This window comes from Prinia subflava (genome assembly GCF_021018805.1).
Source record: "Prinia subflava isolate CZ2003 ecotype Zambia chromosome W unlocalized genomic scaffold, Cam_Psub_1.2 scaffold_22_NEW, whole genome shotgun sequence".
Lineage (NCBI taxonomy): Eukaryota > Metazoa > Chordata > Aves > Passeriformes > Cisticolidae > Prinia > Prinia subflava.
Genome location: NW_026960606.1, coordinates 2,493,241 through 2,520,810, shown reverse-complemented (window position 1 = coordinate 2,520,810; position 27,570 = coordinate 2,493,241). Strand labels below are relative to the sequence as shown.

Genomic DNA, 27,570 nt, shown 5'->3' with positions numbered 1-27,570 from the left:
ATTGTGTGTATCAATAAAGATACAATTGATTTTACTTGAACTAAGTTCTCATTGCCTCTTTTTGCACTCTGAAATCAAAAGGAACCATCACGACCATCCTTTGGCTCGTGACAGCTGGTCACACAGGCTTGTACCAGAAGGTGGGAAAATACTTGTTATCACGGGTTTCCCTTTTGCACTCGGTCTCCCATTTCCCTGGTCTTTGAGAAATTGTCCATTAATATGAAATTTGGACTTGCATACCTTGGTTGCATGTCCAGACCTCCCACATCGGTTGCAGCTTAAATTTACACTTCTCTGTCCTTAAAATGTCCTCTGGAGAATGGACTTATGGGGACAGTCCATTTTCATGTGGCCTTGTTGTCCACATCTGTAGCAATGGGGTGTACATTTAATAGTAGCTGTAATAGAATTAGCTAACATCTCCATGTTATATGATTCACTTCCAACCTTAGCACATGCATTAATCATTTCCTCTAAGGATGATTTGTCTTTGGGTAATGCATCTATTACTTTTCTGCAGTCTTTGTTTGCATTATCTCGTGCTAGTTGTAGTATTGACTCCTTTCTTTGCTGTTTGCTATTTGTTTTTCCATAGCATCCTGTAAACATTCTATGAACTGCATATATAATTTGTTGGGGCTTTGTCTTATGCTTGAATATCTTTGAGTTGGCACAGACATGTTTGAATTTTCATTAGAGCTCGCATTCTTAAGTCTTTTCCTTGGGCTAGTATTGAGAGGTTTAGTTGGGTCTGCATCTGTGGACTTTCCATGGGAGGCAGTCCCATTAATTGAGAAACCCCTGCCCCAAAGTATGGGTCTTGTTGTGAGGCTTCTGAGTTTAGCAGTCCCTGTTCTGCTAAATTCCTCCAGGCAGCTTCAAACATCATACATTGCACTGGAGTGCAAAGTAATTTTGCAATTTACCTCATGTCAAAGGGGGTTAATTCACTGGCAGTTATAAATCAAAGCATATTTGTAACAGTAGGCAATCCTAGCCAATGTTTAGCAGCTAATTGGTGTAGTTCGGAGAGGACTTGCCAATGGAAAGGGACATGTTTGTCAGGGCCACTCCCATTATCTCACTGAATTGGGAATGCTGCAATTGTCCCACACCCCTGCAACCAGTTCTCTGATGATGGTGAAGATATAGGCACAGAAATTCAATCAGCCCCTGTGGATACAGACAATGGTCTGAATTGTAGGCATCAGGCAGCAGCAGTGTGTCATTATGGTTTTTGGACGGCATGGAAATAATGACATGTCTCTCGATACAATGATGAAATGAGAGCAATGTTTATTCTTCTACATTGTCTTTTATAGAGTACTTCGGCACAATTCATATGATTAGTCCTTAGAACCTACATCCCTTTATAAAAACCTTTTCCAGTAAACATGTTGGAAAAACACCACCTGCTGATGGTTTTCACTTCCCAAGGTTTGTTATTGTTCTTCTATGAGATTTTCCCAGGCCAGAATCTCAGGCCAGTGTGAAGGTATTATGTGAATGATTTCACACAGGCACTGCTATGGGTGCTGACAAATGGTCTGAATTTAGGCATCAGGCAGCAGCAGTGCCTGTGTGAAATCATTCACATAATACCTTCACACAGGCCTGAGAAAGTGGCCTGGGAAATCCTAAGGAGGAATCCATAACAATCCTTAGGAAGTGAAAAACCATCAGCAGGTGGTGTTTTTCCAACATGTTTACTGGCAAGGATATTTACAAAGAGGTGTAGGCTCTAAGGACCAATCATATGAATTGTACCGAAGTACTGTATAAAAGGAAGATTTAGAAGAATAAAGATTGCTCTCATTTTTGCTTCACAACAGGAGTCATGTCGTTACTTGCATGCCGTCCGTACTCAGCAGCGAAAAGCCCCCTCTGTATCCCCACTTGCAACCACCATTCGCTTTACCTCTTTCCAAAAGTTCACTGGGTTGAGAGTGGGGATGGTGTCCAATCGGAACATCAATGGAGCTGGAGCTAATGCTGGCAGTGTTGTGAGGGTTTCCTTTCTGGGGCTTGTAGCAGGGTGGTGACTCGGGTTTCCTCTGTGGGGGTCTCGTGTATCCATCAGTGATATGGTTCCTTGGGTCTGTTCGAGCCTTGTTTGCTGGCTTGGTGGGATCATGGCGGCTGCGGAAGTGGGGCAGGGACTGGGAATGGGGTCTGGCATCATGGCATTGGTATTTCCTGGTTCTGGGGTATTTCCGGGTATGACGTAGCTTTGGCATCTGGGATTCCGTAGTGATTTATTCTCGGGCCCTAGCAAGTGGGCATGTTCAACGGAGGTGGGATAGTACATGCAGCTTCACAGCCAAGCCAATCAGCTTCAGGCAGAGGTGGTCCGAGGGTTTCCGTGGCAACGAGGGGTGTGTGCAGTCCCAGCACGGGCTGCTCAGGTAACTGGGCAGGAGTGGATGGTGCAGGTGGCAGGTGGCTGTCCGGGGGCTGCGTGACACTGTGGCACAGCCCCTGGGCATCTGCCCAACATGGCGGTGTGGTTTGGCATGGCACAGCATTTTGGGGCAACCACTGGGCAGTCTGGCATGGCAGCACGGGGTGGTGCTGCTGCGCCTTCACCATCCACTTGGGTTTAGCTGCTCAGTGGAACTCCTCCACCCCCCAAGGCTCCATCTCTTTTAGGGACCTCTCCATGTGATGGGGTTGCTCAATTTGGCACACCGCCATGAGGGGCTCCATCTCATGGCAGGACTCTTCCGCCTGCCCCGGTTTGGCTGTTCTCCCTGGCTGCACTGCCCCCCAGGGCCTGGCCACGGGTCAGGATTGCACAATCTGGCTTGGCAGGGCACGGCACTGGCACAGGGCACCCATTCAGTACAGTGTGATAGCACAGGGCAGCCATTTCATCCAGTGGCTTCCTCCAGGCCCTCGGCAGGGTGCCTAGGCCTCCTGACACCTCATCTGGTACCCAGTCCTCGCCATGCATCTCAGCATCTAACTGCTTCAACAAATTCAGAATAAGTTTCCAGGGCTTTAGAACCTTAATGACGCTTTTGTTGCCTTTAGAAGCCGCTTTGATTATAAGTCTGACATTCCGTACCCAAGTATTTCTATCAAGCACTGCCTCTTTGGTTGTGTCCAATCCATGGTTCTTAGCGCAGGTTAGCAAGGCTAATAAAGCCTGCTCCTTATAATTTATCACCCATTCAGGTAGAAAACTAGTCCATACATTCATAGCTGGGTGTTCTTCTACCAAGATCCACCCACCCATGTCTTCGGCAGCAGTTTTCTTCTATTTTCAGGGGTATTTATAAAGGAATCTGGATTTCAGTGGTTTTTTACTGCAGAAGGCTTTGCCCGCCTCTTGGTTTTTCAGGTTTTACATTTCTGGTTAGGCTCTATTCGCCTTTGTCTATCTCCCCTGCTCTTGCACACAGAAATGGCTGCGTCGATCACGTTGGTGTCACCACATATTACATTATGGTCATTGGTTGGAGACAAACATATGACAGGACTCACTGAGGGTCAGCAACAAACAGCCCAATTTATTGTTCGGAACCCTCTTTTATAGAGGGTTCAAAACTCCCACGCTAGAACAGCTGATTGGTCAGGGTCTCAGCATCATCCAGCTCTCCGGCCAATATGTCTGCATACAGGGTTGAAAAGAATTGGCTAGGGTTCCCTGTTTGGGTTCAAATCCATCCTGATTGCTCACCCAGGTGTAAGAGTGTCTGAAAATCCCTCATCTGCCTCACAACTGTCAGGAACCAAGACCCCCAAGGACCCTGGGCCGCAGCACAGGAGTTCTGGCCTGATTGAGGTGGGACCCAGGCTTCTCCCTGCAGCTGCACCCACTGGACCAAGACGCCCTCCTCAGAGACCCATGCAAGAACAATGGACACTGTCACGGTTCCTGGGCCATGTTTGCAGAGGCCGTGTTTGCTTTGACTGACTGTGCTGTACCTGCTGCAGAGCCCAGACCTGCTTGTCCCAAACCTGCCTCATCTGAATGGTTGCACCTGATTCTCAGAGCAATGGGCCTCCTCACAGTGACTCTTGGGTGCTCCCCCCACGTTGGCCGAGTGCCCCCCGCTTCTGAAATGACTATAAAAGCTTCCCCCTGCGACTCACACTTTGAGGCCCTCCCCGGAAGGACGACGGATCTATTGATGCGCACCACGAGGACTGTGAAGGTGGTCTTGGCTTCCAGCGTCACGAGGACTCACGTCTGTTCAGTCGGTAGCTATAACCCCCTTTTCCTCTTTTCTCTCTCTCTCTCTCTTTTTCCCTTCTCTACTATCGCATAATTGTGTGTATCAATAAAGATACAATTGATTTTACTTGAACTAAGTTCTCATTGCCTCTTTTTGCACTCTGAAATCAAAATGAACCATCACGACCATCCTTTGGCTCGTGACATTAAAATTGGCGTCACCGTGACAGGATCCTGATAGACAGAGGGGTTGCAGGTTGTCTATAGTCTGTAACAGGAGGAGGAATTCCTCGCATACTGTAGACACCTAGGTAAAAGCATCCCTATACTCTATTGAGGTGTATGTGTCTTCAGGATTTCACAAAAGATCTCCTAGTGCAAAAAGAGAAATTGTTTTTTGTGTAAGCTGTCCTGTTGAGCGAAGGGACAACTTGTAGTAACTAAACAGTGCCTCGGCAGACAGGGTTTTGTCCCTTTACCCACCCCAGGGAAAGAGGGGAGACGCAGCGTAGCTCTGTGTGTGTACAACCAAGCATTACCTCCCTGTAGTGGTTTTCTGATCCCCTTCCCAAAATGATTGATGATTTTACACATAAAACTACATTTTATGCTCTACTAAGTAAACACAATTCCACACCCTCTCCAGAGGTGGAATTTTGGGCTAATAATAACTGGTTTAATTTGGAGAGTGTGGTTGATAAATATGTTCTTTACAACATGAAACAAAATTTAAACTGGGCAAAAATAAAACCATACTCTGCTCAGTTCTGGGAGCCTGCCTTACGGCAGCTGTAGAAACTCGCTTTAAGCGAAGAAGTGAAGAAAATGCAATAATTGACTCCCTTCAAAATTTAGTTGAAATTTTGCAAAATGAAAACCATTTGCTGCGAGATGAAAATATTTTGCTACGGACTGCCTTGGGAGATGAATTTTCTAAAAATTTAGAGAATGCTGACTTCCCAAAAAAGGCAGAGGAAAAAGAAACTCCTCACATTAATCAGATTTACCCCCAGAAAGAATTAGTGTTAGTAAAAAATTGTGGGGAACGCTGCTGCCCTAACACAACATCTCTAGTTAAAACAAAATGCAACTATATTAATGATGAAGATTCAGACCCACATATAACCACTAAAGAAATCCCAGACACCTCCAGTGAATTATCTAAGCTAAAAGGAGAGTACTCGCGTTTCCCTCACGAGCTGGAGACAAAACATGTTTCTCGAGTATCTCTCAGTGGTGGAGATCAAATTAAATTGACAGAACAAGAAGTTAGTGGGTACTGGGGACATGGAGTTTTCTTAACAATAAGAGACGAACGTAACCCGTGGTCCCTGATTCAATGCACAGCTTACTGGGCAGAGGGGTTTAACCCCTTGGAAAAGGGAGACCATTTAACTTTAATTGGTACTCCCAAACAGCCCGTGGAAAACATTCGCAAAGCTGCCTGCTTGCAAATGATACATGATGAACCACCAATGCAATTGCCTGTAGAGGCTGAAATTATGATTCCTTTAATTCAAAAGCTTTTGGAATCACTTAAACCTATAGCAATTGTTTTAAGTTCTGTAGAAAAGCTAGACAGATCACTCGGAAACCCGAGTGAACCAACCGGATCTACAGATCGCGGTTTCAGTCCTCATCCTACCCCCTCCCAGCCCCCAGCCCCTCAATCTAATTCACCTGCCGGTGATCGTAATGTCTGTGTATTAAGTGAAATTGCAGTAGAAGTGACCAACTATGTTAAAACTCCTAGTAGTGAAAAACCAGAGAAAAGAAAACATCACTAGCCGTCAACATTTGTTGCTATTAGATATTAAAAAAGGGGTCCCCAAAGAAAACCCAAATTTGCCAGGGCAACCCCTCCCTAAAAAATCACAGCCAAGTACACACCTTTCTTCTGAGAATCTGGGCAGTGAGCCCAGAAACAATCTAACAGTTCAACCCACCGCACCCTCCCCCTCTCAGCACCCAGGCAACAAACCAAAGCGAAGCCTTCCTTCTCAAGGGAACCGACATTCATCCACCCTTGCCCACCCTGCTTTGGCCCAAGAATTAGAAAAAATACCCATAGCTGACAATGTAGCTGTTTACCAATGCATCGATGATATTTTTGTGGGTAGGGATGAAATAGAAGTGGAGGATGCCCAACAGAAAATAATCTCCAACTTAGAAAGCTTTGATCTACAAATTTCCCCTGAAAGTAAAATTTCTGAGAATTTGATGGAAAAGAAGCGTGACATGCATGTGGTAACCTCCTTCGATCAAATTAAAATGCCAGAATCTACGAAGGAACTGCAACAAGTTTTAGAGCTACTAGCGTTTTGGAGAAAACACATTCCTGATTTTTCTATAATTGCCAGACCCCTTTACAGCTTGCTAAGAAAAGGTAAAATTTGGGAATGGGGTGATTCTCATCAGGAGGCTTTAAAATTGTTAATTTTTGAGGCAACTGCTCACCAAGCACTTGGTCCTACTTATCCTACAGATCCTTTCCAGATGGAATGGGGTTTTGCTTTTTCAGGATTGTCAGTGCAACAACCTGTTGTCCTGAGAGGCCCTTTTAAAGTCATTAAAGCAGTTATTCCATATTCAACCCCCCCACCTGACGGGGTGGCTGAAGGAGCCTCACTCGAAGCTGTTAAAAAATCTGACAATGAACTTGGATGGCAGCCCAGACAAACCTGCCTCAGTCACTGAAACAGCCCCTCCCTTTTGCCCCAAGCAGTCTCACCTTACTGCAGAAATTGTCCCAGATTGGGCAAAACGTGAAAAGATCAAATGGGCTTCTCATACTTATTATGGATGGGAGGCTAACAAGTGTTCCAAAATCACTGCTTTTTGCCCGGCAGTTCCAAGCATAAACACACCCTGGATAATTCCTTCATACTAACTTTTCTGTCTTTGGAGGCAGATTCTGTTGTGTTTACTTTTCACAGGAGAACTCCGAGGGACATAAAGACCACATAAAACTATGATAAAACTGGTGATATTTTTAAACATTATTGGTGTTATAAGAAGAAAATTAAGAATTTTAAATAGTATTGATTTAGAATAGTCATCCTTATTGGCCTTGAGAACGACTCAGTAGCTAAATGTGAATGATCACAAATTGATAATTGATCACAAAACTAAATCTTTTAGCTCTTAGCTGCCTCCAGTCTCAGTAGTGGATGCAGTTAATGGCTGCCTCAATTATAAAAGAAGGCAGTTTTTCTACTGAAATTTGGAAGGTAATTTGGAACAATGCCAATGATTTCGAAAGAGATTTTCAATTCTGGTGGAACTTGGTGAATTTTATTTATGACTATTATAAATACAGCCACAGTTTTTGTATTGACCATACCTAATGCTTTAGTACATTTGATATTCCCTATTACTGTGTAAAGATTAAATCATGATGGAGCTACTCTCTATCCTTTCCAGTATAGGGAATGGGCCCGTCAAATTGATGAGAAATTGCAAACTGTTAATTTAGAATTTTGTATTGTTTGGGAACAACAAAGGTTTATTTGTGAAAGTAATAAAATTACATTTGTTTGGACATAGAACAAAATATTTCTCACTTTTGAAGTTTATCCTAACGAGACTCCTGAAACAGTGCTTCTATATGTAAGCAATGGATGTGTATGCTTTTGGACTGCTTGTGATGTTGTAACTGTAGAAAATGTTATATTAGATACTAAAAATCATTTGAATTTTTGTGCTTGTAACTTTACTAAAATTACAGCCTGTGATTTTTCTTTTTCAGTTCCAGTTACTTCTTACCAGCTTTTACAATCTAATTACACACTGATCCACAAGCTATGGCCTACCCTGATTGGGATGAACCTCACTTTGGTAAAGTAATTTTTGCTCCATCAGAATCTAAGTGAAATTTTAGATAAAATCAAGAATACCTTGATAACAAATTGTGTCATCCCATCGTTGTTCTTTTGACTTTAGTTTTGATTGGCTTTGTTTTGCAGCAATCTCATTCTTTACTTAGAAACAATAGATATACTTAGAGATGTTGACACAAGACAAACTTTACAAGTAGGCCATGACCGCGGACTGTGAAATGGATTTTTACCTAAGTAAGATAGAGAAATCTTAGAAATACATATTTTTAAGTCAATTATGTATTTTTGATTTTTTTTGTGATTTGTGTTGATGACTTTTAAAATTTGATCATGTTATTTGAAAAATTGTTTTACAATGATTTTTGTTTTGTTAATCAAAATTGCTTTAATTAATATCATCATAATATTTTTATTTGAAAATTATTTTGACTTTTTGCCTTGAATATTTGAAAATTGTTTTAATTAATTAATATTATGATCTTGTTTTGAATTAGTATTGTTAAGATTTTGTCTTGATTATTTGACTTTGTGAATAATTTATCATTATGATTTGTCTAAGAATTTTATTAATCAATATTAACTATTATTTGGATTTGTTTTAAGATTTGTCTTATCATAGCGATTTGTTTTGAGATTTTAATAATCAATATTAATCATTGTACATCTCTTGTTTTCCCTTCTTCTCCCTCTATTTTTATTCTCTCCGTCGTTCTCCCTCTCATCTCTGTTTTCCGGGGTATGATACTGACAATGAGTCCTGAAGACTTCAGAACAACGCAACGAACTCGGCTGATGGAGCTCTCCTGACAACCAGTTGTGAGTCATGGGGTGGTGTAAGAGTCTGTCTGAAAATCCCTCATCTGCCTCACGACTGTCAGGAACCAAGACCCCCAAGGACCCTGGGCCACAGCACAGGAGTTCTGGCCTGATTGAGGTGGGACCCAGGCTTCTCCTTGCAGCTGCACCCACTGGACCAAGACGCCCTCCTCAGGGACCCATGCAAGAACAACGGACACTGTCACGGTTCCTGGGCCGTGTTTGCAGAGGCCGTGTTTGCTTTGACTGACTGTGCTGTACCTGCTGCAGAGCCCAGACCTGCTTGTCCCAAACCTGCCTCATCTGAATGGTTGCACCTGATTCTCAGAGCAATGGGCCTCCTCACAGTGACTCTTGGGTGCTCCCCCCATGTTGGCCGGGTGCCCCCTGCTTCTGCCTGCATTGGCTGGGTGCCCCCTGCTTCTGAAATGACTATAAAAGCTTCCCCCTGCGACTCACACTTTGAGGCCCTCCTCGGCGGACGACGGATCTATTGATGCGTGCCACCAGGACTGCGAAGGTGGTCTATTGGTACCAGCGTCACGAGGACTCACGTCTGTTCAGTTGGTAGCTATACCACCCTTTTCCTCTTTTCTCTCTCTCTCTCTCTCTTTCCCTTCTCTACTATTGCATAATTGTGTGTATCAATAAAGATACAATTGATTTTACTTGAACTAAGTTCTCATTGCCTCTTTTTGCACTCTGAAATCAAAATGAACCATCACGATCATCCTTTGGTTCGTGACACCAGGGACTTCTTTACTTTTAGTCTGGGTGAGTTTGGGGGTCTGTTATGTCGGAATTTATCTTTGCAGCTACAGACCAGCTGCAGCCATGACATACCACCAGCATCAGCTGCTCCTTCACCCTCCAACCACCAACACAAAAATATCTGCCCCAGGAACTGTGCCCTTCACACTGTCCACCCTGGTTTCAGCTGGGATAGAGTTCAGTTTTTCTTAGTAGCTAGTACAGTGCTCCTTTAGATTCAGTATGAGAAAATTGTTGATAACACTTGTTTTGGTTGTTGCTAAGTGGTGCTTACCCTGAGTCAAGGACTTCTTAGCATCTCATGCTCTGCCAGTGCAGAGATACAAAACAATCTGTGAGGGACCATGTCCAGGACAACTGATCTGAACTGGACAAAGGGATATTCCATACCATAGAATGTCATGTCCTGTGGGCCTGACATTGGTCTGAGTTTAGGCTTCAGTCTCTGCCAGTGTCTGTGTGAAAGGCAAGTGAGCAACTTTCTCATGTTAGCCTGAGAAATCTAAAGGAGGAATTCAAACAAACCTTGGGAAGTGAGAAACCATCCGCAGGTGGTGTTTTTCCAGCATGTTTACTGGAAAGAAATGTTTACTAAGGGGTGTAGACGCTGAATAACCAATCATGTTCTTTGTACCGAACTACTCTATAAAAGTAGAATTTAGAAGAATAAAGTTTGCTCTCATTTTTACCATCATAGAGAGTCATGTTGTTATTTCTGTGCCATCCGAAAACCATAGCAACAATGTCCAGCATACAGAATCATGGAACTGTTTAGGTTGAAAGGGACTTAAAAGATCATCTAGTTCCTACCCCCACCCCCTCATGCCATGGGCAGGGACACCTTCCACTAGACCAGGTTGCTCAGAGCCCTGTCCAGCCTGGCCTTGAACACTTCCAGGGACAGGGAAGCCACAACTTCTCTGGGCAATCTGTTTCAGTACCTCACCACCCTCACAGGGAAGAATTTCTTCCTATTATCCAATCTAAATATACCCTCCTTCAGTTTAAAGCCATTACCCCTTTTCCTATCACTACATGCCGTTGTAAACATACCCTCTCCAGCTCTCTTGTAGGCCCCTTTTAGGTACTGGAAGGCTGCTACAAGGTGTCCCTGGAGCCTTCTATTCCCAGGGCAAACAGCCCAAACTCTCTCAGCTTGTGTTCATAGGGGAAATCCCACTGTCCATGTTACCAACAAAGTTGTTAAACAGCACCGGTCCCAATACCAACCTCTGAGGAACACCACTCATCACTGGTCTCCACTTGGAAATTCAGCCCTTGACTGCAACTCTTTGAATGCAACCATCTAGCCAATCTTTCTTTTATTGCCAACTGTAGTGGGTTGACTTTAGCTGGATGCCAGGTACCCACCAAAGCCTCTCTTTCACTCCCCTCCACAGCTGGACGGGGAGAGAAAATATAACAAAGATTTCATGAGTTAAGGACCAGGAGAGATCACACCCCGAATTACATCATGAGTAAAACAGACTCGAATTAGAGATGATATCCCACGGGGTCAAAGCCTCCTCTCAGGCATCCACCTGCTCTGGTCTCTTCTGCAGGCTGCAGGTGCATCTCTGCATCCCCATGGATCTCCATGGGCTGCAGGGGCACAGCTGCTTCACCATGGTCTTCACCACAGGCTGCAGGGGAATCTCAGTTCTGACACCTTGGGCACCTCCTCCCCCTCCTTCTCCACTGACCTTGATGTCTGCAGAGTTGTTCCTCCTACATGTTCTCACCCAGCTCTTCTCTGGCTACAATTACAACTGCGCAGAAACTTTTTCTTTCTTTTTAAATATGTTATCACAGACGCATTACCACCATTTTTGATTAGCCCAGCCTTGACCAGCAGCACATCTGTCTTTGGAGCTGCCAAGGATTGGCTCTGCCGAACATGGAGAAAGCTTCTCGAGTGTCCTCCCACTACCAAAGATTGGCCATGCAAACCCAATACAATGACATACCTATAGAAGCCTTTTTTTTTTTTTTTTTGTTACCCTTGATTTTCTGGGACAGATTTACTTCTGCTAGTGCTTTAGATTTCCTAACCTGATTGCTGGCTGCTCAATCTCTCTGTATTCCTCCCAGGCTACATGCCCCTGCTTCTACCCTCTGTAGGCTTCCCTTTTGTGTTTAAGTTTGTCCAGCAGCTCCTTCTTTATCCATGCAGGCCTCCTGGCATTTTTGCTTGATTCCCTCTTCATTAGGATGCATTGCTCCTGAACTTAGAGGAGGTGATCCTTGAATATCAACCAGTTCTCTTGGACCTCCCTTCCAGGGCTTTATCCCATGAAACTCTACCAAGCATATCCCTGAAGAGACCAAAGTCTGCTCTCCTGAAAACCAGGGCAGTGAGCTTGTTGTGCACCCTCCTTGCTGCTGCTCTAAGGTTCTCAAACTCCACCATTCCATGGTCACTGCAGCCCAGGTTGTCCTTGTTATAAATGCCAGGACAATTTATTACCAAATTCCATAATTTCGTTTATTAAAAATTCAAATCACAAAATTTGGAATCAAATTACAGAATTTTAAGCAATAAAAAAACTCCCCGCACAAACAGCGACACTTACTTGACAGAGTTTCTCCCGGGAAAAAAGAGAGCCAAGGGTGACCCATAGACATAGACCCTGGCCGTCTGTGTCTCTAGCTGGGTACACGAATTTGCCATGTTCGAGGCTTGGTTTTTATACTCTTTATTCTGCCTCTGGCAATATTTCCCTATATTTCCCTTTGTTTCTTGGTTGCTATTCAAACCCAAATTCGTCTCCGGTCGGATTGAAAAGAGCTCCCCTCCCAAGTCCATGTGTTAATGTTCAGTTTCTATGGATCCTTATAGTTGATGAATGTTCGAGATATGGGTGATATTGCTTGATGGTCTGTGAAGGTGGCTCCCGAGGTGTGAGTTGCTGATACCGGCTCATCTCAACAGGTCCCCTCCCAATATGTGAGAAGGCTGCAAAGTCTTTTGTTCCCTTCTGAATGGAGAAACCTCCTAAAACATAGACTTTTACCTGATATAAATTTATACAGCTTTATAATTTTCCCAATTTACCATAAGAACATGAATTAATCATCTCACGTTTTTCACATCCTTGAGCTTCACATCCTCCCACCAGCTCCTTCTTGTTAGCGAGAACAAGGTCCAACATAGCACCTCTCCTTGTTGGCTCCTCTATCACTTGGAGAAGTGTGAAAAATGTGAGATGATTAATTCATGTTCTTATGGTAAATGGGAAAATTATAAAGCTGTATAAATTTATATCAGGTAAAAGTCTATGTTTTAGGAGGTTTCTCCATTCAGAAGGGAACAAAAGACTTTGCAGCTTTCTCAAGTATTGGGAGGGGACCTGTTGAGATGAGCTGGTATCAGCAACTCACACCTCGGGAGCCACCTTCACAGACCATCAAGCAATATCACCCATATCTCGAACATTCATCAACTATAAGGATCTATAGAAACTGAACATTAACACATGGACTTGGGAGGGGAGCTCTTTTCAATCCGACCGGAGACGAATTTGGGTTTGAATAGCAACCAAGAAACAAAGGGAAATATAGGGAAATATTGCCAGAGGCAGAATAAAGAGTATAAAAACCAAGCCTCGAACATGGCAAATTCGTGTACCCAGCTAGAGACACAGACGGCCAGGGTCTATGTCTATGGGTCACCCTTGGCTCTCTTTTTTCCCGGGAGAAACTCTGTCAAGTAAGTGTCGCTGTTTGTGCGGGGAGTTTTTTTATTGCTTAAAATTCTGTAATTTGATTCCAAATTTTGTGATTTGAATTTTTAATAAACGAAATTATGGAATTTGGTAATAAATTGTCCTGGCATTTATAACAAGAAGGAAGTTGTCATCAACATATTCCTGTAAACTCTTGGATTGCTTGTACCCTGCTGAGGTGTTGTCCTTCCAGCAGATACTGGGGTGGTAGAAGTCACTCCCTCTCATGAGGACCAGGGCTTGGGATTGTGAGGCTGCTCCTATCTGTCTATAGAGGGCCTCAACGGTTTGGTCTTCCTGGTCAGGCAACCTGTAGCAGACCCCCACTATAATGTCACCTGCCCCTCCCCTGAACAAGTGCAGAATCCAAAAAAACCCAACTAGCAACATATTTAGAAAACGTCTGTCACTGTTGGAGGCTAGGATTTTTCCTTCCTTATTTCTTTCTTTCAGGGAATTTTGTCCCATTTGTTACCTAGGTGATGATAACGACCGGTACTTAAGAGACAAAAGAAGTGGCTGAAGTGGCCAAAGTGGTAGGAAGGGTGCAGCTGGCTAATCTCTTAGTTGGGGGGTTTTCTCTTGGGAAGGACAAAGATACTGAGATTTTGGCTGGGGGGTGAGGGGTTGGGCTCAGCTTCTCTCTCTCTCTCTCTCTCTCTCTCTCTCTCTTGCGTGCATGCGCTCTCATTCTTGCTCTTGTTGTCTTGCTCTCAGGGATCGGAGTGGAGACAGGTGGGGTTTAGTGCCAGACGGTTGCTGCCCAGAAGATTGGCTGCCACTACGGAGCCTTTGTCCTCCCACTGCTTCTCCTACCGTGGGTGAGTGTACTAGTTTGAAAGTAAACCAGTGGGAGATCCCAAGTCAGAAATACAATTTAATAGGAAAATTAAAATAAATGCAATAATACAAAAACACTGACGGAGTCTGAATACAACCTGACACACTGTTGGTCAGGGCGTTGGTAGCAGTTTGATTAAATGGTGGTTGAACTGGGACCTTATTAACACCTGACCTCACTGGAAAAGGACCTTCCCCATCTACTCGAGTGCCCCAGGGGAAAACCCAGGACCCCCAGCCCCTCCACCCTCCAAGGGAGCCTCTCCTGGCTGCTTGCAGGAGCCTGGTTGCTGCTGTCCAGCTCCGCTGTCTTCTGCCACTACTTTGAGTTTTTCACTACACTTTAACCTGATACCCTGTGTCTGTCCGATCCCCTGCGGATCCTGCTACAGCTTCAGAGTTTCTGCTACATTTTGTTTGCCACCTCCAGAGTCTGCTTGTCTCTGCCATTCCAGCCTGCTGCTCTGAGGTTCCTGCTAAAGCCCATCTCACCACCCAGAGGGGCACCGGGACTGGCTGCCCCTGTGGGTTTGTAAAGGAAGACCCTTTTCTCTCTCTTCTTGCTGGCTCACCCACCATTACAGCGTGGATAGAGGAGGCTGGGCTCAAGCCACAACGCCCTCTGCAGCTGTGGGGGAATCATCGCACCTGCCCTGCCCCACCAGGAGCCAACAGCACCCCTGCCAGCTGTGACCATAACTACACCAAATGGGAAAGTGCCTGACAGCTGAAAGAAGGTTGCTATTTGGTTTCTTTTTTTTTTTGTTGTTGTTGCCGCCATTGTTGTTTGTTTGCCTTGGTATATACAGTCTAGTAAAGAACTGTTATTCCTTTTCCCATATCTTTGCCTGAAAGCCCCATAATTTCAAAGTTATAATAATTTGGAGGGGAGAGGGTCATATTTTCCATTCCAAGGGAAGTTCCCACCTTCCTTGGCAGACACCTGTCTTTCAAAACAAGACAATCACCCTGGCAATTCCAGAGAGACACAAATCACTGCAATATGCTGGGGCCTGGCCCAGGCCTACCAAGCCTTGCTCAACACCACTCACTGCTCTCAGGGAGACAAGGTCTCTGGATCTGACAACAGGACAATAGGCCCTGCAACTACTCCAACCCCTGTGATAGGCCTTGCAGCTGAACCAGAGAACCAACATGTGCCAGTATCAGTTGCCCCTATACAGAAGAAATGTACTCAGAGGTCAGCTCATAAAAGAGCTTAGTAAAGGAGGACAAGGAGGGAGGGCGAAGAGGGTGAAGCAGCAGGACTGTCACAAGTGCCATTCACAGGAACAGGAGGACGAGGAAGAACAAGTGGTAACCACCATTTGATCTCTATCCTTAAATGAGCTGCAGGAGATATGAAAAGATTTCAGCTGTCATCCAGGTGAGTGTATTATTACTGCCTGACTGTTCTGATGCTGGGATAACAGAACTAGCATTTTGGAAATAGAGGGTAAGGAAGTCAAGCAGCTGTGATCACTTGCTAAGGAAGCAGGCATTGACAAAGCAATGGAAAAAATGACACAAGCCCTCAGTCTCTGGAGGCAACTCCTGTCAAGTGTGATGGAAAGGTATCCCTAGAAGGAAGATATTCCATGTCTCCCAGGCAATTAGACTGCAATTGAGAAAGGTATCTTATACCTGAAGGAATTAGCTATGTGAGAAATTATTTATTATTACCTGGACAATGTGTAATTCCACAAAGATCCAGAAAAAGTCCTATGACTACAACCCATGAAGTGGAAATGTGTACAGAGCACACCAATGGTGCATGCCAACCCATTAACAACATTAATCTCAAAAGACAATACACCACTAACAGTGGATGAAGTGGTTCACCATCTCCAGGAATATGAAGACAGTATTTCTTCCTCTCTCATCTCAGCTGTGAAGAAACTGTCTGATAAACTGACCCAGGAGTTCCAGCAATTAAGAAGGATATCACACAATGGATAAGGTTGGAAGAGACCACCAGTGATGTCATCTGGACCAGCCTCCCTCCTCAAGCAGGATCATCCCAGAGCATATGGCACAGGATTGTGTCCAGATGGTTCTTGAATATCTCTAGTGAGGGAGACTCCACAACCTCCCAGGGCAATCTGTTCCTGTGCAGTCACATGCACAGTAAAGAACTTCTTTCTCATATTCAGGTGGAACTTCCTGTGCATCAGTTTCTGCCTGTTGCCTCTTGTCCTATTGCTTGGCACCACCAAGAAGAGCCAGGCTCCATCATCTTGAAACCTCCTTTCAGATACTTATATACATTGATGAGGTCCCCTCTCAGTTGTCTCTTCTCAAGGCTGAACAGGCCCCACTCCCTCAGCCTTTCGTCATAAGAGATGCTCGAGTCCCTTATTCATCTTTGTAGCCTTCTGCTGGATTCAGTCCAGAAGCTCCATGCCTCTCTTGTACTGAGGAGCCCAGAACTGGACACAGAAATCAAGATGTGCCTCACCAGGGCTGAGTAGAGGGGCAGGATCATCTCCCTTGACCTGCTGGCAAAGCTCTTCCTAATGTACCCCAGGATCCCATCGACCTTCTTGGACACAAGGGCACACTTCTGGCTCATGGATGCCTAGGTCCTTCTCCGCAGAGCTGTTTTCCAGCAGGTTGACTCCCACCCTGTGCTGGTACCTGGGTTTATTCCTCCCCAGGTGCAGGACTCTGCACTTGCCTTTGTTGAATTTCAGATGGTTCCTCTCTGCCCATCTCCAACCTGTCAAGGTTCTTCTGAAGGGCAGCACAACACTGGGGTATCAGTCACTCCTCCCAGCTCTGTGTTATCAGCAAAACTTGTTAAAGAGGCAGCTGCCCCTTCAGCCAAGTCATTGATTAATAAGTTAAACAGTACTGGGCCCAGTATTGAACCCTGAGGGACACCACTAGTGACAGGCCTCCAACTAGACCCTGTGCCACTGATTACGATCCTATGGGATCTGCCATTCAGCCAGTTCTCAACTTACTGTCCACGCATCCAGTCCACACTTCCAGAGCTTGCCTATGAAGATGTTGTGAGAAACAGTGTCAAAAGCCTTGCTGAAGTCCAGGTAGACAATATCCATGGCTCTTCCCTCATCCATCCAGGTAGTTGTTTCATCATAGAAGGCAATCAGGCTGGTCAAGCATGACTTCCCTTTAGTGAATCCATGCTGACTGCTCCTGATCACCTTCTTGTCCTCCATATGGGTAGAGATGGCCGCCAGAATGAGGGCTCCATCACATTTCCAGGGACTGAGGTGAGGTTGACTGGCCAGTAGCTCCCTGGGTACTCTTTCTTGCTCTTTTTGAAGACTAGGGTGACATTTGCTTTCTTCCAGTCCTCAGGCACCTCTCCTGATCTCAACGACCTTTCAAAGATGATTGTGAGTGGCCTCACTATGGTGTCCACCAGCTCTCTCAGCACTCCTGGATGCATCCCGTCAGGGCCCATGGACTTGTGGATGTCAAGTTTGCTAGGTGTTTTCTGACCCAATCTTCCTTGACCAAATGAATGTCTTCCTCCCACCATTCCTTTACCCTGCTCTCCTGGGTCAGAGATCCCTGAGGGTTGGTCATGTCAGTGCAGACCGATACAAAGGCGGCATTCAGTAACTCTGCCTTCTCTGTGTCCTTCGTCACTGGGGTCCCCCCTGGATTTAGTAACAGGCCCACATTATCCTTAGTTTTCCTTTTGTTATTGTTGTATTTGAAGGAGCCCTTACTGTTTTCCTTAACATCCTTGGCCAGATTTCATTCCCGATAGGCCATGGCCTCTCTCATCTCATTTCTACTTACTCTGACAACCTGTCTATATTCATTCCAAGTGGTGTGACCCTGCTTCCATCTCCTGTGTCTTTCCTGCTTATGCTCGAGTAGGGACAGGAGTTCTTTATTCATCCACGCAGGTCTCTTGTCCCCTTTGCCTGCCTTCTTGCTGATCGTGATGCATTGTTCTTGAGCCTGGAAGAAGTGGTGCTTGAATACTGACCAGCCTTCTTGGACTCCACTGCAGGGCCCATTCCCATGGGATTCCTCCAAGAAGATCCTTGAGGAGGCCTAACTCAGCTCTCCTGAAGTCCATGGCTGCAATCATAAGTGCTGCCCTCTTCCTCCTTGCCCGATACTGAACTTCAAAACCTCATGGCCACTGCAGCCAAGACCTTTCTTGTTTATTAGTATAGGGTTAAGAAGCAGCTTGTTGGTTTCTCCACCTCTTGTCTCAGAAAGTTGTCATCAGTGTTTTCCAGCAAACTCCTAGACTGTTTGTGCTTCTCCCTCTTTGGGCCCATATCTCAGTGTATTGAGTCTAACTGAGATAGAGTTCATTTTTCCATAGCAGCCCTCACAATGCTGTGCTTTGCATTAGTAGCAGGATGGGTGTTGAGAACAGACCAGCGTTTTGGCTGCTGCTGAGCAGCGCTGTCCCTCTAACCTTCCTTCCCCCACCAAAGGGGATGGGAGTGGGCAAGATCCTGGGAGGGGACACAACCAGGTCAGATGACCTAAATTAACCAAAGGGATATTCCATACCATATGACATCAGCTCAGATATAAAAGCTAAGGGAGAGAGGAGGAAGGGGGGGGGCATTTGTTATTCTACAATGTTTGCTTTCTGGAGCAACCACTATGCATGATGAAGCCCTGCTTCCAGGGAAGTGTCTGAACATGGCTCAATGATGGGAAATTGAGATTAACTTTTTCCTTTCCTTATGCACATACAAACTTTCACTTTTTTTCCTTTGCTTTAGTAAACTGCCTTATCTCAACCTACGAGTTGTTTTCCATCTTATTCTCTCCCCTGTCCCACTGGGAAGGGGAGTGATAGAGTGGTTTAATGGGCACCTGGCACCCAGCCAAGGTCAAACCACTACACTCAGGAACTGAGAGCAGGTGTCCTTTCCTTCTTGAGAGAGTATACAGAAGGTACACACCGTGGGATACCCTGTGCTTTTAGTTGTGGGACCACTGAGAAGGCATGAGGAAGTGGGATGGAAAACCTACTTTGACCCTAGAGGCACAGGTGCAGGAATTGCAGGGAAAAACAATCACAACCCAATCCTGGGTTCATCCAGGAAAGTTGCTGCTCCAGTGGACAGATTCCCAGGTAGAATGGAAGGGCTGATTTCAGTACTGATTCTATGGAATGAAATTTTAATCCATTTCTACAAGAACTAAATGGAGAATCCTGTAATCAGTATTAGAGAGACCCTGCCTCTAGCCAGGTGGAAGAGAGGGACAACTGGGTTTACTGGACAGTGTGGATCCAATGGCCTGGAACATCAGATCCACAAGAGTATAAGCCTCTAGTAGATACCAGTGCAGTGTACTCTAATGTCATCAAGCTATGGCAAGTTGAATATGAGTCAACAGTGTGCCCTGGCAGGCAGGAGGGCCAACCGTGTACTGGGGGGCATCAGGCAAGGCATTGCAAGCCAGTCAAAGGAGGTGATTATCTCACTCCACTCTGCACTGGTGTGGCCTCATCTTGAGTACTGTGTGCATTTTTGGGCACCACAGTATAAGAAAGATATAAAGCTACTACAGAGCATCCAAAGGAAGGCTGTGAAGATAGTGAAGGACCTTGAGAGGAAGTTGTATGAGGAGTGGCTGAGGTCACTTGATCTGTTCAGCCTGGAGGAGACTGACAGGAGACTGCATTATACAGCTTCCTCACAAGGGGCAGGCACTGATCTCTCCTCTCTGGTGATCAGTGACAGGACCTGAGGGAATAGCAGGAAGCCGTGTCAGGGGAGGTTTACACTGGATATTAGGAAAAGGTTCTTCACCCAGAGGGTGGTTTTGGGGGTAACAGGTGTTGCTGTAAGGAAAGAGTTAAGTAGAGAGCAACAGCAGTGCTGGCAGCAGCAGCATCTCTCTGGACAGCTTGTACCTGAGACAGAACTGGACAAATGAGTCTCTACTTCAACATAAAACTGTACTCTCTTCACACTCATTTACTTTGGAGAGTGTCCTGGGGTGACAGGATATTTTCATGCTTTGTATCCCAAATCGTGTGTTTCTGTTCCCATGTTCTCAGTTTGTTTTGTCTATAGCTGAGCCCCTCCCGCGGCTGCTTGCTTTTGGCTTGCTGCTGCTAGCTTAGGCTCGCTTTGCTGGCTTTGCTCTCTTGCTTTCTTCTTTTTTGCTTGCTTTTTGCCATTTTTCTGCTTTTGTTTTTCCCCTTCTTTCCTTCCTCCTCTTCCCTGAAGACATCGGACCTGCTTCGGGCCCTGATTCGGGAACATCAAGGGACCCCCCCCCCCCCAGAGTCTGCACCTGAGAGAAGCTTTGGCACCCTCCCCAGCAAAGACTGCTCACCCTCTCTTGGACTGGTGAAAACACTTGTTGTCATCTCGGACTGTTTTTCTTGTGTTGGGGAGTATTTTTTTGTTGTTTCTTAATAAACAAGTTTTTTCCACTTTTCCTCTGAGGAAATTCCTCCCGAACCCAGTGGTGGGGGAGGGAGTTGTGGGGATTTTCCCCTAATTTGTCCTAAACCAGGACAAACATTTTTGGTGGCCTGTACGGGGAGATATCGACCATAAAAAGTGGAAAAAACTTTATTCTAATAATATTTTGGTTTCAGTTGTTTTGTGGGCATATTGGTATGTCTCTTTTTGAAGTTATAATGTCATTTGGAGTGAAAGCCTGCCTCTATTTCTGGTCATTAGGGTTCTTTGAAGTTTTAATACCTTTGTGGTCCCTAGGTTTATTTTCTTATCCAGAAATAGCTCCGGTATTGTCCCTAATGCGTAGCTTTTGTAGCAGAGGGACACTAACCAGAATATTTATCAGGCTGGACTTGGTTGTGATGATTTGCAAGAGGTTTATAAAAATGTTATCGGTTCCAGGAATGTATGGTTCATGGTTGTGGCTGTGTACTCAGTTTGTTAGGGGAGAAGCAGGGGAGGAGGCTTTTCAGCCTTTGCTTTCCTTCTTCTCCTCTGACTTGTTTACATCTCTATTAGAAAATGTTTGGTTCTCCCTGACTGCAAAGGACACCATCTTTCTGGCATTTAATTTAGTAAGCTTTCTTTATACTGTCTGCAGTTTATATAAGATGAAGGCTGAGATTTCTAGAGGGGCTGGTGAGACTCCTGATTTAGGAGTAAAACCAAGGGTGAAGAATTCTGAGTGGTGTGGGAAATGGGAGGATATGGGCCAAATTTTAAAGGAGTTTCCTGATCCTGTAGTCTGGGACTTTCCATCTGAACAAATTCAGAACCCAGCTGAGGTGGTAAAGTATCTGAAAGAGAGGTGCCATGGTAACACTAAGGAGGAAAGGATCATTGCAGTGAGCTGGGCCCTGGCACATGCTTATCGCACCCTGCTAGATACTGTAGGGCAGCAGATAGAGGAAAGGGAACAGGGAGATAAATTAGTTACTGTCCCAGTCACTCAGGCTGCAGCAAACATCCCAGGCTCCAGGCCAGTAGTTAAACCAGAGAGTAAGCCTCAACCAATGGCTGTTGCTGCTAATACAAGAGGTGGAAAGTGCAAAAGCAAGACTGACCGAAGGGTGGAGGATGATGATGATCCAAGAGAAGGACCATCACCAACATCAGAGACCACAGCAAGTGGCACAGATTCCGGAGCCAATATTGATTCCTTCTCCCTGAAGGACCTTCAAGGCCTAAGGAAGGATTATAGGCGACAGCCCGATGAATCTATAATTAGTTGGCTAGTCCGCCTTTGGGATGCGGCAGGGGAGGCTACCATTCTGGATGGCACTGAAGTGAGGCATTTAGGATCCCTGTCACATGATCCTGTCATCGACCAAGGCATGATGAGGAGGGCTAGCCCTCACAGCCTCTGGGAACGGGTCCTGGACAGCGTAGCACAAAGATACCTGTGTGCAGATGACCTCTATATTCAGCAGACACGGTGGAAGACCATAGAACAGGGGATCCAACGCCTGAGGGAGATGGCAGTGGTAGAGATCATTTTTTCAGATGACATAACAACTAGGAATCCGGACTTCGTACCGTGCACACCTGTAGTGTGGAGGAAACTTGTGCGCCTTGGGCCACCTGAATGCGCTTCTGCTCTAGCAATAATGAAGCGGGATGAGATGTATGAGACTGTGCTTAATATGGCGAAGAAGCTTCGGGCATATGCAGATGCTGTACATGGCCCGACTCATGCCAGAATTGCAGCTGTGGAAACACGACTGCAGAAACTAGAAGACAAAATAGAGGAAAGTCATAAGAAACTCAGGGAAGAGGTTAAGGAGGACCTCCTCCAAATCTCGGCTGTACAAATTAGAGGCCCTGGTATCCAATGCAGACGTTCCTCTGTTGGGGAGAGAAGGTACACCTCACGAGCTGAGTTGTGGTTCTTCCTACGTGAGTCTGGAGAAAACATGAGGAGATGGGATGGGAAGCCTACTGCTGCTCTGGCACAACGGGTGCGTGAATTGAAGGAAGGTAAGAAAAGGGAAGCAGCTCCAGTTGCCCGTAGTCAAACTGTCAGGCATAATGATGACGATGACTTGTCCGATCCCCTTGAAGGAACCTCCAAGACATATGTCTCAGGAAAGAAGGATAACCAGGCTTAGAGGGGCCCTGCCTCTAGCCAGGTAGAGGTTAGGGAAAACCGAGTTTTTTGGACAGTATGGGTTCTATGGCCTGGCACATCAGAGCCACAGAAATATAAAGCTTTGGTTGATACCGGTTCTCAGTGTACCCTAATGCCATCAGAACATGTGGGAACAGAACCTATTTCCATTGCTGGTGTGACGGGGGGATCACAAGAACTGACCCTGTTAGAAGCCAAGGTGAGCCTGACCGGGAAGGAGTGGCAGGAACATCCGATTGTGACTGGCCCAGAGGCTCCGTGTATTCTGGGCATAGACTATCTCAGGAATGGCTATTACAAAGACCCTAAGGGTTTCAGATGGGCTTTTGGAATAGCTGCTGTGGAGGCAGAGGGCATTAAGAAATTGAACACCTTGCCTGGACTGTCAGAGAACCCATCTGCAGTAGGACTCCTGAAGGTAGAAGAGCAACGAGTACCTGTTGCCATCTCGACAGTGCATCGCCGGCAGTACCGAACGAATCGAGATGCTGTGATCCCCATTCACAAGATGATTCGAGAGTTAGAGAGCCAAGGGGTGGTTAGTAAAACCCACTCACTCTTCAACAGTCCCATCTGGCCTGTGCGTAAATCTGAAGGAGAATGGAGATTGACCGTGGATTACCGTGCTTTGAATGAAGTGACACCACCACTGAGCGCCGCTGTGCCGGACATGCTGGAACTCCAGTACGAGCTGGAGTCCAAGGCAGCGAAGTGGTATGCCACAATCAACATCGCTAATGCGTTTTTCTCCATTCCTCTGGCTGCAGAATGCAGGCCTCAGTTTGCTTTCACCTGGAGGGACGTGCAGTACACCTGGAACCGACTGCCCCAGGGGTGGAAGCACAGTCCTACCATCTGTCATGGACTGATCCAGACTATGCTAGAAAAGGGTGAGGCTCCAGAACATTTACAATACATTGATGATATCATTGTGTGGGGCAACACAGCAGCAGAAGTGTTTGAGAAAGGAGAGAAAATCATCCAAATTCTCCTGGAAGCTGGCTTTGCCATTAAGAAAAGTAAAGTTAAGGGACCTGCTCGGGAGATCCAGTTCCTGGGAGTGAAGTGGCAAGATGGACGGCGCCAGATTCCTACTGATGTCATCAACAAAATCACAGCTATGTCCCCACCAACCAACAAGAAGGAAACACAAGCTTTCTTAGGTGCTATAGGTTTCTGGAGGATGCACGTTCCTGAATATAGTCAGATTGTGAGCCCTCTTTACTTGGTTACCCGTAAGAAGAATGATTTCTATTTGGGCCCTGAACAGCAGCAAGCCTTTGCCCAGATCAAGCAGGAGATCGCTCATGCAGTAGCCCTTAGCCCAGTCAGGACAGGACCAGAGGTGAAGAACGTGCTCTACTCTGCAGCTGGGAACCATGGCCTGTCCTGGAGCCTTTGGCAGAAGGTGCCTGGTGAGACCCGAGGCCGACCACTGGGATTCTGGAGTCGGAGCTACAGAGGGTCTGAAGCCAACTATACCCCAACAGAGAAAGAAATCTTGGCTGCGTATGAAGGAGTCCAAGCTGCTTCAGAGGTGATTGGTACTGAGGTACAACTCTTCCTGGCACCTCGACTACCCATGCTGGGGTGGATGTTTAGAGGAAAGGTTCCCTCCACCCACCATGCCACCAATGCTATATGGAGCAAGTGGATTGCCCTCATTACACAGTGCGCCCAAATTGGGAAACTAAATCGTCCTGGGATTTTGGAGGTAATTACAAATTGGCCTGAGGGTGAAAGCTTCAGTCTCACTGGTGAAGAGGGAGAAGAGCAAGTGACCCGTGCTGAAGAAGCTCCACCATATAACCAACTGCCGGCAGAAGACACACGCTATGCTCTTTTTACTGATGGTTCCTGTCGCCTTGTGGGGATGAACCGGAAGTGGAAAGCAGCCATATGGAGCCCCACACGACAGGTTGCACAAGCTATCGAAGGAGAAGGTGGATCGAGTCAACTCGCGGAGCTCAAAGCCGTTCAGTTGGCCCTGAACATTGCTGAAGCAGAGAAGTGGCCAAAACTTTATACTGATTCCTGGATGGTAGCCAATGCTCTGTGGGGATGGCTGAAGAGATGGAAGGAGGCGAACTGGCAGCGCAGAGGAAAACCAATTTGGGCTGCTGAAGAATGGAAAGACATTGCTACCCGGTTAGAGAAACTACCTGTGAAGGTTCGCCATGTAGATGCTCATGTCCCTAGAAGCAGAGCTAATGAGGAGCAGCAGAACAATCAGCAGGTAGATCAGGCTGCAAAGATAGGGGAGTTGAAGATAGATCTTGACTGGGAGCACAAAGGAGAGCTGTTCCTAGCACGATGGGCCCATGATGCCTCAGGTCATCAGGGTAGAGATGCCACCTCTAAGTGGGCATGAGACCGAGGGGTGGATCTAACCATGAATAGCATTTCTCAGGTTATTCGTGACTGTGAGACATGTGCTGCCATTAAACAGGCTAAGCGGGTGAAGCCCCTCTGGTATGGGGGGCGATGGTCCAAGTACAAGTATGGGGAGGCTTGGCAGATTGATTACATCACACTGCCTCAAACCCGCCAAAGCAAGCGCCATGTACTAACCATGGTAGAAGCCACTACGGGATGGTTGGAAACCTACCCCTTGTCTCATGCTACAGCCTGCAACACCATCCTGGGCCTTGAAAAGCAGGTCCTTTGGAGGCATGGTACTCCTGAGAGGATTGAGTCAGACAATGGGACTCATTTTAAAAATAATCTTATTAACACCTGGGCTAGGGAACATGGCATCGAGTGGGTGTACCACATCCCCTATCATGCACCAGCTGCAGGTAAAGTGGAGAGGTACAATGGATTGTTAAAAACCACCTTGAAAGCACTGGGTGGGGGGTCTTTCAAGAACTGGGAGCAGCATTTAGCAAGAGCCACCTGGTTAGTTAACACTCGAGGTTCCACCAACCGAGCAGGTCCTGCCCAGTCTGAGCCCCTTAATACAGTAGATGGAGATAAAGTCCCAGTGGCCCATGTCAGAGGTTTGTTGGGGAAGACAGTATGGATTAATCCTGCCTTGAGTACAGGCAAACCCATTCGTGGGATTGTCTTTGCTCAAGGACCAGGTTATACCTGGTGGATAATGCAGAAAGATGGAACAACCCGTTGTGTACCTCAGGGAGATCTGATTGTGGGATGAGATCATTGTTTGCTGAGCATTACCACCATTATCTGTACGTTAGATCATACAGATATGAGACAGAAGGAAACGTGAAAGTGTCAAAGGTCTGAGCAAGTACGATGGAAGGAAATGTGTAAGTGTGGAAGGTTTGAGCAAGTGAGAAGAAAGTTTTTTCATTGTGTTCAGTAACATGTTCACGATATGGGATAAGGGGTGGAATGTCCTGGGGTGACAGGACGTTTTCATGCTTTGTATCCCAAATCGTGTGTTTCTGTTCCCATGTTCTCAGTTTGTTTTGTCTATAGCTGAGCCCCTCCCGCGGCTGCTTGCTTTTGGCTTGCTGCTGCTAGCTTAGGCTCGCTTTGCTGGCTTTGCTCTTTTGCTTTCTGCTTTTTTTGCTTGCTTTTTGCCATTTTTCTGCTTTTGTTTTTCCCCTTCTTTCCTTCCTCCCCTTCCCTGAAGACATCGGACCTGCTTCGGGCCCTGATTCGGGAACATCAAGGGACCCCCCCCCCCCAGAGTCTGCACCTGAGAGAAGCTTTGGCACCCTCCCCAGCAAAGACTGCTCACCCTCTCTTGGACTGGTGAAAACACTTGTCATCTCGGACTGTTTTTCTTGTGTTGGGGAGTGGTTTTTTTGTTGTTTCTTAATAAACAAGTTTTTTCCACTTTTTCCTCTGAGGAAATTCCTCCCGAACCCGGTGGTGGGGGAAGGAGTTGTGGGGATTTTCCCCTAATTTGTCCTAAACCAGGACAGAGAGAACAATGGAAAATGTCAAGAGGACAGATTTATTGTAGAACTGTGATCACGTCTGTAAGCTGTAACCAAAAAAAGCTCATAGGAGTAAAGATATATATACTGATGCTTCCGAATAAGTCTCAGATTTACTCTCTCTACTGGTGAGTCTCGTCCCTTCATGTATCGCAGCAGTTGAGCACTGGAACAGGCTCCCCAGGGAAGTGATCACAGCACCAAGCCTGCCAGAGTTCAAGAAACATTTGGACAGTGCTCTCAGGCACATGGTGTGACTCTTGGGGGTATCCTGTGCAGGGCCAGGAGTTAGTTTGATGATCCTTGTGGGTCCCTTCCAACTTGGGATATTCTATGATTCTATAAAGGGGTAGAACCCATGTGGAATCCTCTCATTTTTAGGAGGCTGAAATCTGATCTTACTCTCCTTGTGTTAACTCTTCCCTTGACCTAAACCCCAAGACTCCTCCCCAGCAATACTCTAGAAACTCCACGACTCTGCTCCTGTTCTCTCTCTACACTTTCTTCTCCCTCCCCAGTCCTGGGAGAAATAAAGATGGATTCCCGAGCTTAACAAAACAGAGACTTGTCTCATCTATTTCCCTGCTGGCGGCTGTACCTCCCTGGACACAGTGATCACTGTTGCCACACGATGCAACAAACCCATTTGTATTTCTGGAGTGAAAGGGGGATCCCAAGAGCTGACTGTATTGGAGGCTGAAATCAGCCTGACTGGGAATAAATGGTAAAAGCACCCCTCTGTGACTGGCCCAGAGGCTCTGTGCATCCTTAGCATAGACTATCTCAGGAGAGGGTATTTCAAGGATCCAGAAGGGTATTTGTTGACTTTCTGTATAGCTGCCCTAGAGACAGAGGAAAGTTATCAGCTGCCTACCTTGGAGGACTCTTTAGTTGTGGGGTTGCTGAAGGCTGAAGAACATCAGGTG

At 46.0% G+C, this 27,570-nt stretch overlaps 2 protein-coding genes and 1 long non-coding RNA gene across 19 annotated transcripts in view; 2 read left to right on the top strand and 1 right to left on the bottom strand.

Annotated features, from left to right (window-relative positions):
• LOC134564852 (ubiquitin-associated protein 2-like) overlaps nucleotides 1-27,570 on the bottom strand; it is a 240,390-nt gene that overhangs the window by 28,667 nt on the left and 184,153 nt on the right. The gene's annotated exons all lie outside the window — the stretch shown is intronic.
• Nucleotides 1,927-9,512, top strand: LOC134564892 (uncharacterized). The gene is made up of 2 exons (XR_010083695.1): nucleotides 1,927-4,209; nucleotides 7,932-9,512. It is a non-coding gene; the product is annotated as an uncharacterized LOC134564892 (long non-coding RNA).
• Nucleotides 4,224-9,512, top strand: LOC134564891 (uncharacterized). The gene is made up of 2 exons (XM_063424171.1): nucleotides 4,224-8,020; nucleotides 8,778-9,512. Exon 1 carries the CDS (start codon nucleotides 5,921-5,923, stop codon nucleotides 6,878-6,880), a length of 960 nt encoding a protein of 319 aa, XP_063280241.1. The 5' UTR covers nucleotides 4,224-5,920; the 3' UTR covers nucleotides 6,881-8,020; nucleotides 8,778-9,512.